The 15,812-nt window shown below is 38.9% G+C and overlaps 1 protein-coding gene across 3 annotated transcripts in view; it reads right to left on the reverse strand.

The window, feature by feature from the left end:
- The window catches only part of dscamb (Down syndrome cell adhesion molecule b), a 147,830-nt gene that overhangs the window by 99,447 nt on the left and 32,571 nt on the right, over positions 1–15,812 (reverse strand). For all 3 annotated transcript variants that reach the window (XM_078929611.1, XM_078929612.1, XM_020708439.3), the window contains exons 2-3: positions 7,674–7,991; positions 4,790–4,936 (exon numbers count right to left, since the gene is read on the reverse strand). In XM_078929611.1, coding sequence (XP_078785737.1) covers positions 4,790–4,936; positions 7,674–7,991 — 465 coding nt within the window. The remainder of the gene's footprint in view (positions 1–4,789; positions 4,937–7,673; positions 7,992–15,812) is intronic.

Consider the following 15,812-nt stretch of genomic DNA (forward strand, 5'->3'; position numbering starts at 1 on the left):
CAAGACTACACAGATTTATAATAATAATAAAAAAAAGAAATAAAATAGTTTGGATTTATGAATTAGGTTAAAAATAATTTTTAAAAAGTGACAAAATGATTAACCACTAGCAAAACAAAGAGGCATGAAATAATGAGTTTATCATTTTAAAATTAACTGGAAACTTAGTGCGCTTTTGCAGTGAATACAAGTAAAATTGCAGATCGTCACAGAGATGGGAGGAACATTTAAAAAAGTAAGGAATAAGTTTGCTCCCAATCATGTAAACAAATACCACTTATACTGAATTTGAATTACGGAAAATCAGCTCAGGGATTTGACAGTAAAACTAAAAGAGAGCTGGGTTTTATGAGGAATTATTACAAAGAAAAAGAAAACAAAAGAGGTAAAGTTAAGTTTTAAGTCTCAGGATTTGTGTCATGTTGAGGGGATTTGTGAGAAAATGTACTTCTTTATAATTTAAAGAAACATCAAAATGTTTGTCTCATGTTTAGAGATTTTAAATAAAAAGCTAACATCAACAAAGCCCAGTCAAAGTGTAAACCATATTTTCACACTTCAACGAAAATTGTGGTTTGGGTGTTTATGACAAATGCTTTTCTGATTATGAAGGACAAATATTAAGCTCTGAAATGCATTTTTAGTTTTCCTTTATTTAAATGGTTGTGAATTAGGAGCAGATGACAAAGTACTGTTTGAGAAAGAGCCTTTTTGTGAAAATATGCTGGGTGGGCCACAAGCTCCCTGCTCCAAGGTCTCAGCAACGGGAAGGGGAATGGGGGCCGGGGTTGCTCAGAGCCAATGGTCCCACCCACACCTCAGAGGCGAATTTCTAATGAACAACTGCCGTCCTGCAGAAATGTTGTTTTTTGGCTAAAAACTGTATAATTATAGTTAATAGACCACTGGAAATGGTTTTACAACACATCAAAAGATGATTGGAGTGGGACATAACAGACAGAGAGCTTTTAATGCATTAGAACCAGCTAATTCTGCTTGAGAAATCGACAAAAATCTGTAATTCGTACAGTCAATTTATTTCATTTAAAATATCAGAAAGTGACCTCTTGTTAGCATCTCGTCACATTTGTGAGCTTTGGTTTTGCTGAAGCTCCTGTCTACAACCAGGAGCACCTATCTCATTAAGCTGCTGCCCATCATCAATGAAGCAACACAAAAGGAAGGCAAATGGCAAACACAAAAACACACCATCTGTTCTCCGTCCCTTTTGAAAATCATGACCACTCGACATGCAAATCCACCAGGACGAATAAGCAGCACACGCATGACAACACCAGTGCACTCAAACGCGTTCAAATGAAAGTCCACCTTATGAAACCCTCACAGGAAACACAGAGGGGGCACGGCTCAGCTCCTCCTCTCTGTGTTCTACTTTCTTTCTTTGTTTTTTTCCGCCTTTTTCATCTCTCTGTTAGCTCTGTCAATTGTTTATCAAGAGGAGCGAGGAGGCGATCGGAGCCGGGCGTTTGAAAGCTCACGCTGGGAGATGCGCTTTAAAATTCATGACAGGTTAATGGTATGTTAGTGGCAACATTAGGGGGCCTGCACAGCACTCATTCACATTAAAAACAGACCGCTTCAAATGACTACTACGCAGTCCTCATTCTGAAAGGTAATTCATATTATAATTAACTTTTCAATCACAGATGATTAATTAAGACAGCCTCCAGTCTGTAATTATGCATCTATTCTTGACAGTGAGGATGTGAACGTTCAAATATTATGGAAACCTAGTTTCTTCTTAAAAGTTCTTCAGGTCTCCGTCTTGAAACTACTTTATTACTGAAATCCTTACCGTACTTTCCACACTTTAAATTGCTCCGGAGGACAGTATTTTTCCGAGTACATGTCTCTGTTTTTTTGTATAGTTTGGCCAAGGGTGCAACTTATACTCAAGAGCAACTTATTTGTGATTTTTTTTAAACCATAAATATGCTAATAAATTCGTTTTCTTCTCACTAACAACCACTAAAGGGCACTGTAGGCATGTGTATCAGTATTTGCTACTGACAGCAATGCAGAAGAAGAAGCGCCATCCAAAACAAACATGAAATCTGATCATTCTCCTCCTGAAATTTGTGAATGAATGAATATCTTTTTAAAATTTTACTTAACCTTTATTTTAGCAGGAAGTCCCATTGAGATAAGTTCTCTTTTTCAAGGGGGACCTGGGCCTAAGGCTCCATCACAAATGAATGAATGAAAGAATAATTCATCAGGGACTCAAGATCGTAAAAACAAATAAAGATCCAACATTCATAAAAAGATACAATACAATAGAAAGCATATAAAACTGTTAAGAACAATAGATATTATAAACCACAACACAAACTACAAATTTAAAAACTGACGGGCTTAAAAAAAGGTCCATAACCAGTATCTCCAAACTTGGGACTGATATTTTAAAATGTTGTGCCTGACGTCAGTTATGATATTTTTCTTATTTTTAACTATACATTAATTTTTTTCTTGTCTCGAACCAAAGAAGCGCCAATAGGGCCATCAGTCAAATGCGGCTCCTACAGTATAGAGGATAAAGCTCATTGTATGTAAAAAAAAAAGACTGAAGGATGTCATAGACATGGAGGCGTGTTTCCCGATGCTTTTGTAGAACGTGCTTTTTAAACGGGATATATACAGTCAATGCTTCCATTTAGCAATGAGGCTAAGAGCTTCAAGGTAGCTTCACCCACACATGATGGGAGCATGTAGTTTGTGAAGACATTTTTGGACAAGCATCGATAATTGAATTTGATTCATGTCACAAGAGGCGGTGGACGCAAATTCGACGTGTGAATGGGATTTGGTGTGAACAAAGCTTTACGCCGGGCAATTTTTCTAAAAGTCTGACTTATACTCGTAAAACTTTTTTTTTTTCTTGGCTCCTGCAACTTATACTCCAGAAAATAGGGTATAAGTCACAGCAGCCAGAAGCTGCAGAATAAAGAAGGAAAAAAATCATATATGTCACACCATCTGGGGAAAGAAATTCTCAAAAAACCCAAAAACAAAACGGGACCAAGAAGGAGCATTTGATCGTGAAAAGACTGAGCGGCGCTTCTTCGTCTACTTTGCTGTCAGTAGCAAAAACTGATGCACACACACCTGAGAAAATAATGAGCAAACAATATGAGCCTGTTTATATTCTATAAAAAAAAAAATCACATATAAGTCACACTTTTTATTTGGCGCACCTATAGTCAAACTATGTAAAAATAAACACGACTTATACTCCAAAAATACTGTAATCAGAGTAAATTTAATCTGGTGTCTGGTCTGATTTCCTTTGTTCTTTTGCCATCCGGGCTATTTGGACCTAGGCTATTAGTAATATCTTGTTTGTCTTCTCCTTCTGAAGGCAACAGGGTTGCACAAGTGCACTTGATGTTACCATTCCCAACAAAAACTTGAGATGAATAATTCAGTGCAGCTGTGGGGTAGCTTTATTTTGTGTCCGTTGAGACGGAGACTGCTTTTAGGAAAAGGAAAGACGGGCCACGTAAAAAGGAAAAAAGAAAGTTGGAAAACTAGGCTGGGTCAAGCCGCATCCATTGTCAGGCCCTGCTTGGTATCCATAGTGTCTTCTACTTTCTTCCCATCCTTTTTGCACACACACACTACGGCCTAACCCCCACTCTTTGAGTAAACATACCCTCTCCATAACAGTGTGAGGGCGAATCCGCTCATGCATCAGAAGCTCCCATCAAATATTTATCGTGGAGCAGCAGTGATTTTGACCGTGTGCTCATGCTTTTGACAGCACACGCCTGCTGCAATACTTATTGGGGTAAACACAGACAATCCAATTTTGTTGCTCTTTTGAATGCTGGTGAAACAACTCAGAAGAACACAGAGAATACAGTAAGACCCATTAAAACTTCACTGCATATTGTATGGATTGGCCAGACTTGACGGTTGGAAGAAAACACAGGATGGGTGGATTTTATTAGAAACAAGTAATTTCCAAATAAGAATAATCATTATCCAGATACTCTTAGGAAATAAAAATCTATTTTATCTTCTAAAATGCAGGTCTGGTCCGGTACAAATTAACAAAAAACATCCTTTGGCAACATAAGCACACACATACAGTATATTCCTTGAATTGTAAATTTAGCTGCAAAACATTATTCTATGTGAATACTGCGCATCAGCTCAGTCCGTATCACGACAGGAACTGCCTTCAACCTGTAGCTCCAAGACAGTATCCAGCAACGTCGAGTTATCTCAAGTAACCGCCAGTAAATAAGTCAGTGGCGTGGATCAGAGGACGCATCTTCATGCTCGAGCGCACACATTTAAAATGCCACCAAAACACCGCCCCAGATTCTGCCCTCAGTCAAATGATATGAAGTGCTCACTCGCAAGTCCCTGAACGCCTCACCGTGAAGCAGACTCGGCCAGTGGGCAGCCCATGCGGCAATTAAAGAGATAAACGTCCCGTTTTTAATTGAGTGAAAATTCAGGAGGTTCTGATGTCTTTATGCTGGATGTTTCAACTCACAAATGTCTGCATGTGGTGCAACACATTTACCCCTCGGCCTTGAAACGGAGTTGGCTGAGGACAAGTGTGTAAAGGACAAAGGATCCAAGTGATTGAAAGTGACAGTTATCAACATCCTCTGGCTAATGAGCAGACATGGTTGTGCAGTCTGCAGCGTGGTCCCAGTAATGTCAGACAAGATTTTAAAAAAAAGAAAACTCCAACATAACACAGGGCCGAAACCCTTGAATCCGGGTTAAAGTTCCAAACAACTGTTTATCCTACCTGAGCTGAGTGAAACAGTGTCTTTCTCCCATGATACAACGGTGACGTAGGCCTCCACAGAAGCAGGGATAATGCACTTGAAGACAGCCACACTGCCTCTCATAGCCTTCTGGTCAGCCACCCTGACTGTGTAGGGCTCCCGAGAAACTGTAGAATTAGACAAAAGCAAAAAGTATTTTTATTAGCAGAGTTTTGTGCTCATCTAAGAAGAAAATCCAAAATAAAAAAAAGCCTGAAGATCTGAGGAAACTGCATAAAAAATCTACAATTATGTATTCATTTTAACGAGTTTTATTTCACCACAATATGAAACAAAGATTATCTCTCTTGTACCGGGCCACCCAATTACAGAGGAAATGAAAAAATATATTAAAAATTGAGCTAAAAATGATAGAAAAATCCAAACTGTTCCACACCTGTTTGACATTTCTTACATTTGAGATTTTTTTGTCGCTAATTCTAAAAAGGTTTGGTAAAAAGGGTCAGTTTTTGGTCAACGTAATCGGACTTCTTCAAAACCAAAAGTTTTGGTTTTAGTAAGGTTTTTTAGCTGAGAGTGAAGTTTTATGAACTGTGAGGAGGAAGGAAAACTGCATCATCGTTCTTCTACCTTCCATCAGTCTCATACATTCCCTTTACACCATTACAATGGAGAAAACAGCAGAAAAAAAACATCATTTATGTCCATAAAAGTTATATCATGAAACAAGGGGCAGGAATAACACAAGTATCTTCTCAAAAAATATTGGAAAAATAAAGAAAACAATAAAATATGTGATCAAATCTGCCAATGGAAGTAGTAGAATGTGTCTTGCCCATTAGGATAAAATACATCTTCAAATTAGATATAAACCCTCAAATTTAGGGATATTGATTTGATCAATTTATGATGTTATGCCTTAAATTAAACAAGTTTCACTCAAAAAAGAGATCTATTTATACACTTCCCCCCAAATGTATCCTAAAATACCACTAAGTACTAGAATAACTCATTTTAAGATGCATTTGTCTTAAAGATTATATGTGAATTATGAGTCAAATTAAGCTTTTTAGTTTCCACACATCAAGCAAGTCTGTTTCTTGAAAAGAAGCCCACTGACTATTCACAAAAATATTAGTTTAAAATAAAGAAAAAATGTTTTTTTTAGAGATTTTATTTCAAAAAAGTTGTTTTTAGGATCCAATGACTCAACAAGATATTCAAGACTTATTGACTTTAAAACCAGTCATTATATCTTACTGAAACATCACTGGTAAGTTAGTTTTGTCTAATATCAGGTGTAAAAAGATATTTAAACTAGAAAATTAGACAAAAAGACTTGGTAAAAGTTTGTGTTTTTGCAGTGTTGTCTTTTTTAGAAGTGGAAGGCTTATTTGTCTGGGACAAAATGGCGAGCTGTCTAAGGCGTCCCCTGCCTTCGCCCACAAGGGGCCGGGATAGGCTCCGGCAGCCCCGTGACCCCGAAAGGGACTAAACGGAATAGAAAATGAATGAATGAATGAATGAAAGTCTTATTTCTGTTACATGCAGGTGGTTTTTCATTAGCCGCAGTTACATGGACAAAATATCTTGATCGGATCAATGGTCGGATTAGAATTCAACCGTGTACATGGGCCAAGAAAAACTTTTTCCGATTAGAACAAACGTTCACATGGGTCTCGCTTTCGGTTGGAATAAATCATTTGGGCATGCGCAGTAGTGTTGAAAATACCGGAACCGGAAATGAGTCCCGATGTAAACAAGCCGAGCGGCTACATACATCTATTTAGCAACTCCGTAATATGACCCGCTTACATCATCTTTTAAAAGTGACCCGTATCTGATTTTTGCCTTTACACTGTATGATGCTGAAACTACCAAACGTGGACGTTCTGACCTTGACATGCTAGGAGCAGTGCTTCCAGGCTTGTAGCCTTGTGTTAGCGGCAGAGGAGAGGTCTTTGGCCCCATTTACACTGCATGGTTCAAGTGACCCAATTCCGATTTTTTCCTCTCATGTGGCCCAGATCGGATATGACCGGTGAACGTGTCAGCAGGACAAAAGCGCATGGATTCCGATTAAAAAAATTATGAGCGAGCAGGCCTTAATAATAATCATAACAGTAGTATAAGGACATTAAGAAGATGCGTGTTGGTCCAAACGGCAAACGTTTAGCATGGCGAAATCTGCTAGAGCTGCTGATGGGGCTCCAGCTGTCCTCGAACAGCAAAATCAGCGCACAAAAGCACCTATAATAAGTCATGTGATCTCAGTAGGTGGTGTCCACCTGAGTTGACGTCACTGACGTACGACTCGCGTTTACTGGGGAATATCCGATTTGTCTGCTTACATGGCACACACAAATGCACGTATCCGATTCGTATCCGATTTATTTCCACATATGAATGAGGCCTGAATCCGATCTGAGAAAAACGGAATCCATGCGCTTTTTTCCTGCTTACACGTTCACCGCTCATATCCGATCTGAGCCACATGAGAGGAAAAAATTGGAATTGGGTCACTTGAACCATGCAGTGTAAATGGGGTCATAGATGTTGCTGCATTAAAGCCACAAAATGGTCAATTGTGCCACTAAAAACAAAAGACAACACAAAAAGTTGATTTGTTTTGTCTGTACAAACCTATCACAGAAAGCTTTTGAAATCAGTTAAAAAACAAAGTTTAGCTACCGGTATGCTTTGTAATAGTTTAACAAAAATATGACGCACATTTCAAGAAATGAATTTTGAATTATTTTGATTGCAACTTAGTCCGATCTACCACATTCTCTGGATTCCACCCCTGATGGAGGCATCAGACTATGAGTAGCTGATAGATGGGTGTAAAACGTGCCCATTTCTCTTCATTTCCTCCGGAGCATCTCATGCACCAGCGGCACTCACCGGCTTTGATGTGGACATCCTGGCTCCTGATCTTGCCAGAAGGGTTCTCGGCAGTGCAGTAATATGTGTTGTCATGGATCAGCTTGCTGAAGCTGGATGGCAGAAAGTTGAAGATTTGGAGGGTTCCGTTGGGGTGGACGTGGCGGATGCCCGGCACATCGTAGATCTCCTCCCCGGTGGCCAGATACCACCGCAGCGAAGCAGGCGGTGCGCCCCCAGCGGGACAAGGAACCGAGGTCCCTGTGGTGCTGGCAAATACTACCTCTTGCAGAGATGCATTGACGAAGTATAGACTGGAATGTAGATCTTCACTGAAAACTGTAAAGGCAAAAGAAAAGATTTTCATTAAAGTCGATGAAATAACGTTCTTTCATGTGTGAAGGTATTAAAAAAACATTTAGAATTTTTTTTTGCTTGATTACAGATGCAAATCATTTTATTTGGTTAATTTATTTATTTGGAAAAGACTTGTCAAAATTTTCAGATTAAACATTTTTTACTGTTCTTTTTTGGATAGATCCTCCTCATTAGTTTGAGATTTAACATTTTTAATTAATTTAGTTGAATTTGGTGACTTTATTGGAATGATTTAATACAACTTACCACAGCGTGCTTTTTCATCACATCTAAGACTATCTGGGACAATCTGAGTATTTTGTAAAGGTTCCTAGGACTGCAAATGCAAATTCTGGACTCATGTGACAATTGTGTAAAATTTTAGGCAAAGGCTCTTTGAGCTTTACATTAGCCATCTCAGCTTGGGGATGAGGTTCTGCTCTGAGCGGCTCACAGTGGCACTGGCAGCTGGCTCAGACGCTCCCCAGGGAAAAAGCATTTTAGCACTTCATAAATTCCTAACAAGGTTTCAAATTGCAGACGTTTCCATCCTTTCCTCTGCTCCAGCAGTTCCAAACTGCCAATGAAACATTTCAGTGACCGTCCCCGCGTGCGCACACATTCATGCAGCGCTCGTGGGTTTTTGCAGATTGTGAATTTTTACTCAAAATGAACAATATCAATATCATAAATATTGAGTATAAACTGCTGACATGCAAATGAAGACTGAAACTGACATCAACATGCTCACGGATTGATAAACTTGTTTACATAATGTGAATTATTTGATTTTATCCTCACAAAAAGTTCTAATTGAAAGTTTGACTAACTGCTTCATTGGGATAAAAGGAATAAAAGTTTTCCACACAAAGCTTAGCTCGGCTTTTGCAAAATTATCTGATGGGAAAATTAGCATCAAGTGGTGCAATGTTTGGTGAAATTGTGAAATCCTCCTTTGGCCATTACCTGAGATGTCAAACACTTTTTTTTAACAGTGTATCATGCAGACACAAACAAACGTTTTTTGTGCCAATGAAGCATGACTGAAGCTGGCACCGTCCAGGACATAAGCTATGGCCCCCCATAAAATTTTTGAGCGACTGTTTGGTCCAAATTCAAAAGTCTGCATTTGGATTCATTGTAGTTTTGAGGCAAAAGGCCTGATACATCTCAACCTTTCTCAGTTAGTGTTTAGAACTGTTTTTTTTTGGTCCAAAGAATAAAGAACCCTTCCCATCCCTTCAAGGACATAAGACGAGCAAGAAAAGACCTTTGTTAGATAAATATTGGCAGGACTTTTAAAGTAAAGAAACAAAACTGCAACAGGAGATAAACGGCCAACTATTTACACCATTTATCAGTCACAAACGGGACTCTAAAGCCCACATAAGTGACACCAGACAAACTCTGTATTGGTTTGTTCTCAGTCAATACATTGCAACAAGAACAAACGCCTTAATAAATCCGGTTATTCACTTTTATAACAGTTTTTATTGTAAAATATAAAGACAAAAGATACTGGAAAAGACTCGAATTTGGTTTGAATCAAATGAAAACATTTTTTTTGTTCAAATAAGATGATTTCTTGTGAAATTGTCTATTATAGATATATATTGGTAATAATCTAAAGTAATCTTTTTTTTTTACCAGTAATAACCTCAGCTATTTTCATTTTGCATGGAACAGTAGATTGACAGTGAACTATACCAGAATTTGCTAAAAGTGACCTAAATTACTTTTCCTGGTTCTATGTATTTTTACAATATAGTAGTTAAGTTAACTATATAATAATGTTTAATCCTTTTAGCTCTTTAATAAAAGAAAGTAGAAACAAAAAGTCACAAAAATGTCAGTTACCATCAATATTTTCTTGCATGCATATAAAAGGCAGACACTGTAAATTTAGAAAGGCATTTCTTTTCATGAAAAACCGCTTTTATTTTATTAAACTTATATTTTATGTGCACAGTAAACGTACCCCCAGTGGTGGGGCTTATAAATTCCCAGCTGTCTCCAGCCTTTCACATCAAAAAAGTTTTTTCTTCTGAATTTGAATGTTTTAAAATGCAGCAGGGTAGTGTGATGGGTTCTCAGTGGCTTTGTGGCACCAGCCAAGATGAAAATAATACATCAAAGTCATATTAAATTCGGATTTATTCTCTTTCTCAGGCTGACTCAGGTAGTATCAATCTTCCCAGCGCCCTGTTGATAATACAGATCAGAGCGGGGAGGGTCACAACTGCACCTGGTCATAGACGGCGCTCAAGGTTGGTACCAAGGAGAGCACGCTTTTAATCACTCCATCAAAAGTGGGATGGAAAAAGCGTGTTTATTTGCATATAATGCTAATTTTTTATGTATCCTATGAATTATTTCTTGAAACAATCAATCAAGCAGTTATTTCTTTAAATAAAAGAGTAAATCACTTAAATATCATGGTTCGTAGCGGTTTTCCGAATGCTGGATGGACTTAAACTACACTTTCCATCCATCCTCAACCGTAATTTAGTAAATCAGTTTATTAAAAATGCAAAAATGATGTTTAAGATTCTTGTGGCTAGAAAAAAATACGATCACCAAACTGTGTTACAGCTCAGCTGCCTTTCTATTCTGTCAGTGCAGAAATTGGATTAGGATTAATGCCACAGCGGTTTCCATATTCTTCCATTTTACATAAAAAGTACGGGACAGCAACTCAATTTAGACAAGCTGAGTGATAGGGAGACTGAATTAATTAAAAAAAAGTAAAGGATTCTGGTGGAATAGAGCATATTAGTGCGGAACTCGTTTTCCTAATTGACTGAGCCCGGGAGCAGTCCACAAATGGCGCAGGGACGTGGGCGCCGAATCGGGCCTGCAGCCGCAGAAAGAGAGCAGTGTCGTGCCCCGACAAATGGCCTCAGGGCCCAACCACTTACAACGCTGCCTGGGAGGAAATCCGTAATTGCTATAATTTTTCATGAGCTCAACCGAAAGGTGGAAGAAATGGTACTGTTCAATAATGTATTATATGCATCTATATTTGACTTTTTTTTTTCTTTAATTTTCACCAGAACATCTTCAAGAAAATTCATGACAGAAAACAGCTCTTTGCTCTTCCCATCAAAAATAACTATGATAATGTTTTAACATTTGAAGTGAAGTATACATTTTGTTTATTTTATTTGATTCTGGTTTATGGTACTGGCTTGTATAAAATAAAAGGAAGCGCTGCAGAGACTGTAAAGTAACAATGATTAATACTAAGTTCACATCGGCCATGGTGCTCTCTCTGGATGAGAAGAAAGGGGCTTCTTTTACTGCTGTTTCCTATTGCATTTCCGCCACCTACAGTTGGAGGAGGCTTGCTGTGAAATGTTGTAGGGGTGCAAATCTCATGAATCTCGCTCCAGGCTTTTCTTTCACAGCTTTATTCTGATATATCAAATATTTGGTGTCATAGAATTTCGGCCTGGCACAAACTGCAATTAATAATTTCTCCTCCGTGATCAATTTTCCAACATTGGTCAACATTGAATTAAAAAGGGTGCCATCCATTTGTCACTACCAAATGTAAGTCTACGATTGGTCAAAGTTCAACCTGCCGTAACCTTTAATGCATGTTCAATGGCCATGCGCTTTGTATGTAGTCTGAAAACGGTCATAGAAATTCGTTTTGCAATGCTATCCACGGAAAGTGAAGCGTTGTGTTTACATAGACCTCTAATGGAAGTGGTCACTTCAACGCATATTGCAGAAGGGGTTGTGAACGTAGTTTAACACTGGCCGTGTGAAGCTTCAAAAGACAACTCCATTATCACCATAGAGCCAACTTTAAACAGCTAGAACTATTATTTATGGAAAAATAAGAAAAGACAATTTAAAACTGTTCAAATTAATGATTTAAAAAAATTATGAAATAATTTCTGTCTACGAAATTAGTTCACAGCAGAGAATGAAATTTAGTCCATGTGATATATTTTTCTTTCAGGTGAAAGGGGTGACTGATGTCAACATTCTCCGCCCCCTAAATCTACCAGACTATATGGTAGTGTCAAATCAAAATTAAAAGATTAAAAAAAGCCTTTTTTAAATGAGCACAATTACCATAGAGGTACTTATGAAGTACTATGCGTCACTGCACTGCAAACAGTTTGTGTCAGAACCATGGTCAGTGTTTTATCCGGGTACAAAAACAAAAATAGGGAGACTTTTAACCCTTGTGCTATCTTAGATGACCCCACCCTTACTTTGATGTGTTCTCCCTACCGTAACAAAGGTAGATAAAGGTGGATAAAGGTGGAAAGATTTCATGTAATCCATGGACACCAGTGCAGATCACAAATCACTGAAGAAAAAAGATTCAGAGCACTGTCTAGTGGGTCTAAATGACCCAACTCCCAACGTTAAAGTGCCTAGGATAGCACAAGGGTTAAAGTGACGAGATGATGGTGCAATTAGTAGGATACAAGTCGTCCACATCTCAAATCCACTGATACCCACATTCTCATTTTGCAAACTTTTGTAAAATAAAAAAAGCTCTAAACTTTATTACAAAAGTAAAAGACAACAACACTTTAATTTCCCTGGAAGGATAAAAAAAAGTTAAATTAAAATCAGACAGACAGGGTTAAAGTACTTTAAAGAAACTGCTTTGCCGCATTCCTTCATGCACTGCAGTCAGGTTCAGGTTATTTTGTTGCAGCCCTGACAGAATGGCAGAAAACAAACAAGAGCAAGCAAAGAAAGAATCCGAGCTGCAGTGGGATTGAGTCACTTAGCCACATTTCACAGAACACATGTATTCCATCTGTACGACGGGCTGACGCTCTGTTTGAATTGTCATCGCCACCTTGACTCTTTGTGGTTTCGGTGCCATGCGCCTCACGGTGACAATGTGCCAGCAGGAACTTGGGGTAATTAAAGCAGCTCTGTGCCCTGTGCTCTGAGCCCCGAGGACAAGTCTGCCTGGAGATCTGCCTGGAGATCATACCTGGCTTCCAAACTGACAAAAAGTGTTGAATATTTATACCTCACAAATTCTTCTACATTTGTACGTTGGAGTGTACAGTAAATGTGATGATGCTGTGCAAAAACTAGACGGAACACATTGAGGTGAAATGTTCAAAAACATGGATGTAACCACACGCAGCGTATCAAAGAACAAATATGTAAACATAAAAAAGAAGTTAGGCATCTTGATGAAGGCAGATGATTCCCAGTCAGGGCCGGGGAGTTCAGAGTGAGTAAGCATTTCCACTGATCTGATCTGCCCAGAGGCGATACACCATGCACGCAAGTTAAATGACTGTCTACCAATTTGCTCTCATGAATAGTAAGCAGGGCTGTGACAGTAGAAAGGGCTGGCTGTATGTAAGCTGCTGATCCACATCGACAGATCCGTTCTCTGATGTCTTGGAGGGGTGGGCAACAGTGAAACGTGGCCCCCACAGCAGATGAGCCTCTTCTTCCTCCTCCAGTCTATTTTCATGTCTTAAATGGGCCACAGTGGCTGACTGTCTAATCAAAGGGGAAGCCGGGGACTCTGCGCTGTTGCTGAGTAAAACTGAGCAATAAAGACACTGAAGTGTAATTTATGCTTATGCCGCTGATGGTGATAAGTGCACATGAGTGGATCTGACGAGGAATTATGTTGTAGCAAACCAAAGCAGCTCCCTCTGCTGCCTCTGCGGATAATGAATATAAACCTCCTCATTTAATGTTGCTGTGAAGTGAAGGAAAACCCATACATGCAATACAATAAATAAAACAAATGCTGTATTTAACAGAAACGTATCTTTGCGATAAAATGGATTTTACCTTGTAAACCGAGTATTGCTGCTGCTGCACTCAAGCATTCTTCAAAGTGAAAAGGTATTTAACGGAAGATATTTAAACTTTTAATGCAGCTATTTTTAACTCGTTTTCTAAATTTATGAGAACTGAAGGGAGCAGCACTCCTTTTTTCGTACCTAATTAACAGGAAGAAGTCTTATTTATAGAACGCAGGAGCTAATCCTATGAAAAACTCACTGAAGCAAAAAATCTTTTCAATAAGTTGTAGACATATTTTTAAGAGGGACTTTTAAGGGAGCAGTGTTGTGGTCATCACTAACTTATGTGATGTTTTCTCTTCTTATTCTTCTAACACCTCAAACAACATATTTTAAATTTTAGGAAAGAATGGATGGATGGATGGATGGATGGATGGATGCATGGATGGATGGATGGATGGATGGATGGATGGATGGATGGATGGATGGATGGATGGATGGATGGATGGATGGATGGTTGGGTGGATGGATGGATGGATGGATGGATGGATGGATGGATGGATGGATGGATGGATGGATGGATGGATAGATGATTGATGGATGGATGGATGGATGGATGGATGGATGGATGGATGGATGGATGGATGGATGGATGGTTGGGTGGATGGATGGAATGATGGATGGATGGATGGATGGATGGATGGATGGATGGATGGATGGATGGTTGGGTGGATGGATGGAATGATGGATGGATGGATGGATGGATGGATGGATGGATGGATGGATGGATGGATGGATGGATGGATGGTTGGGTGGATGGATGGATGGATGGATGGATGGGTGTATGGATGGATGGATGGATGGATGGATGGATGGATGGATGGATGGTTGGGTGGATGGATGGATGGATGGATGGATGGATGGTTGGGTGGATGGATGGATGGATGGATGGGTGTATGGATGGATGGATGGATGGATGGATGGATGGATGGATGGATGGATGGATGGATGGATGGATGGATGGATAGATATACAGGCGAATAGTTGATTTGATGGATGGATATTTCAATGGATGGATGGATGGATGAACAGGTGAATAGTTGATTGGATGGATGGATGGAAGAATGGATTTTTTAATGGAACGATGGATGGATTTTAGTTTAATGACTCCTAAAATAACCCAGAAGCATGAAATAAAAAACATTTAAAATCTTTTTCAAAAAAACTGCAAACAGGTTTGTTTACAAGTTTTTTTTTCTATTTCTACACATTAAATATAAATACATTTCTTGTTGGACTGAACAGAAATGAGGAGAGAGAAGAACAGGGTGGGATGTTTGAGATGGGGGATAAGTGAAAAAAAGGGGAGAAAAAGCGGGTAAGGGAAGTCAGAGGATCAAAAGAGAAGATGGAGCGACACGTTGCTGGTTTGTCATCATTGTCACTATTGTTATTATGTCACATTTTACATCACAAGAAATGAGTGCAAACAAAACCAATACTGGTGACGCCTGGAGTTGAAAAAATAAATTGGTAAATGTTGAAAAATAAAAACCATAGATTGTAGCTAAGTCACAATCAGTCTCACGTACACACACAACATTTACTGTTTAAATTGTTTTTCTAAAAGCCTTAAAGATATTTGTAGCTCACAGCATCAGTGCAAATAAAGTTGAACTTTAAAGTCTGTAGTTCAGTGGGTTCTTTGGCCACAAAGTAAAAACTTCCATCGTTTAAGACTCCACTGTTTGAGTTGAACTGGTCTGATTGAGCCATGAGTGGATATAATTGAATTGGCTCTAAATTAATCTACTGACTGGCATACATTACCTTCCCTTGATAATATGATTAAGTTTCAACATTCTTGGTGGCCAGACGGCTGTTTGCAGAATGTGAGTTCAACATGGCACATGCTGAACAACCAACCCTATTATGTCAGCTGGCATTAGGATAAGGGCCTTCACAGATGTTGCTGTTTTGGGTACCTGAACATGACAGCCGTCTACCTGCATGCCAACTAAGGCAACAGAAGCTCCAAAGAGGTTTCAGT

Source organism: Oryzias latipes, chromosome 13, assembly GCF_053564925.1.
Source record: "Oryzias latipes strain Hd-rR chromosome 13, Olatipes_Hd-rR_3.1".
In the NCBI taxonomy this organism is placed as follows: domain Eukaryota; kingdom Metazoa; phylum Chordata; class Actinopteri; order Beloniformes; family Adrianichthyidae; genus Oryzias; species Oryzias latipes.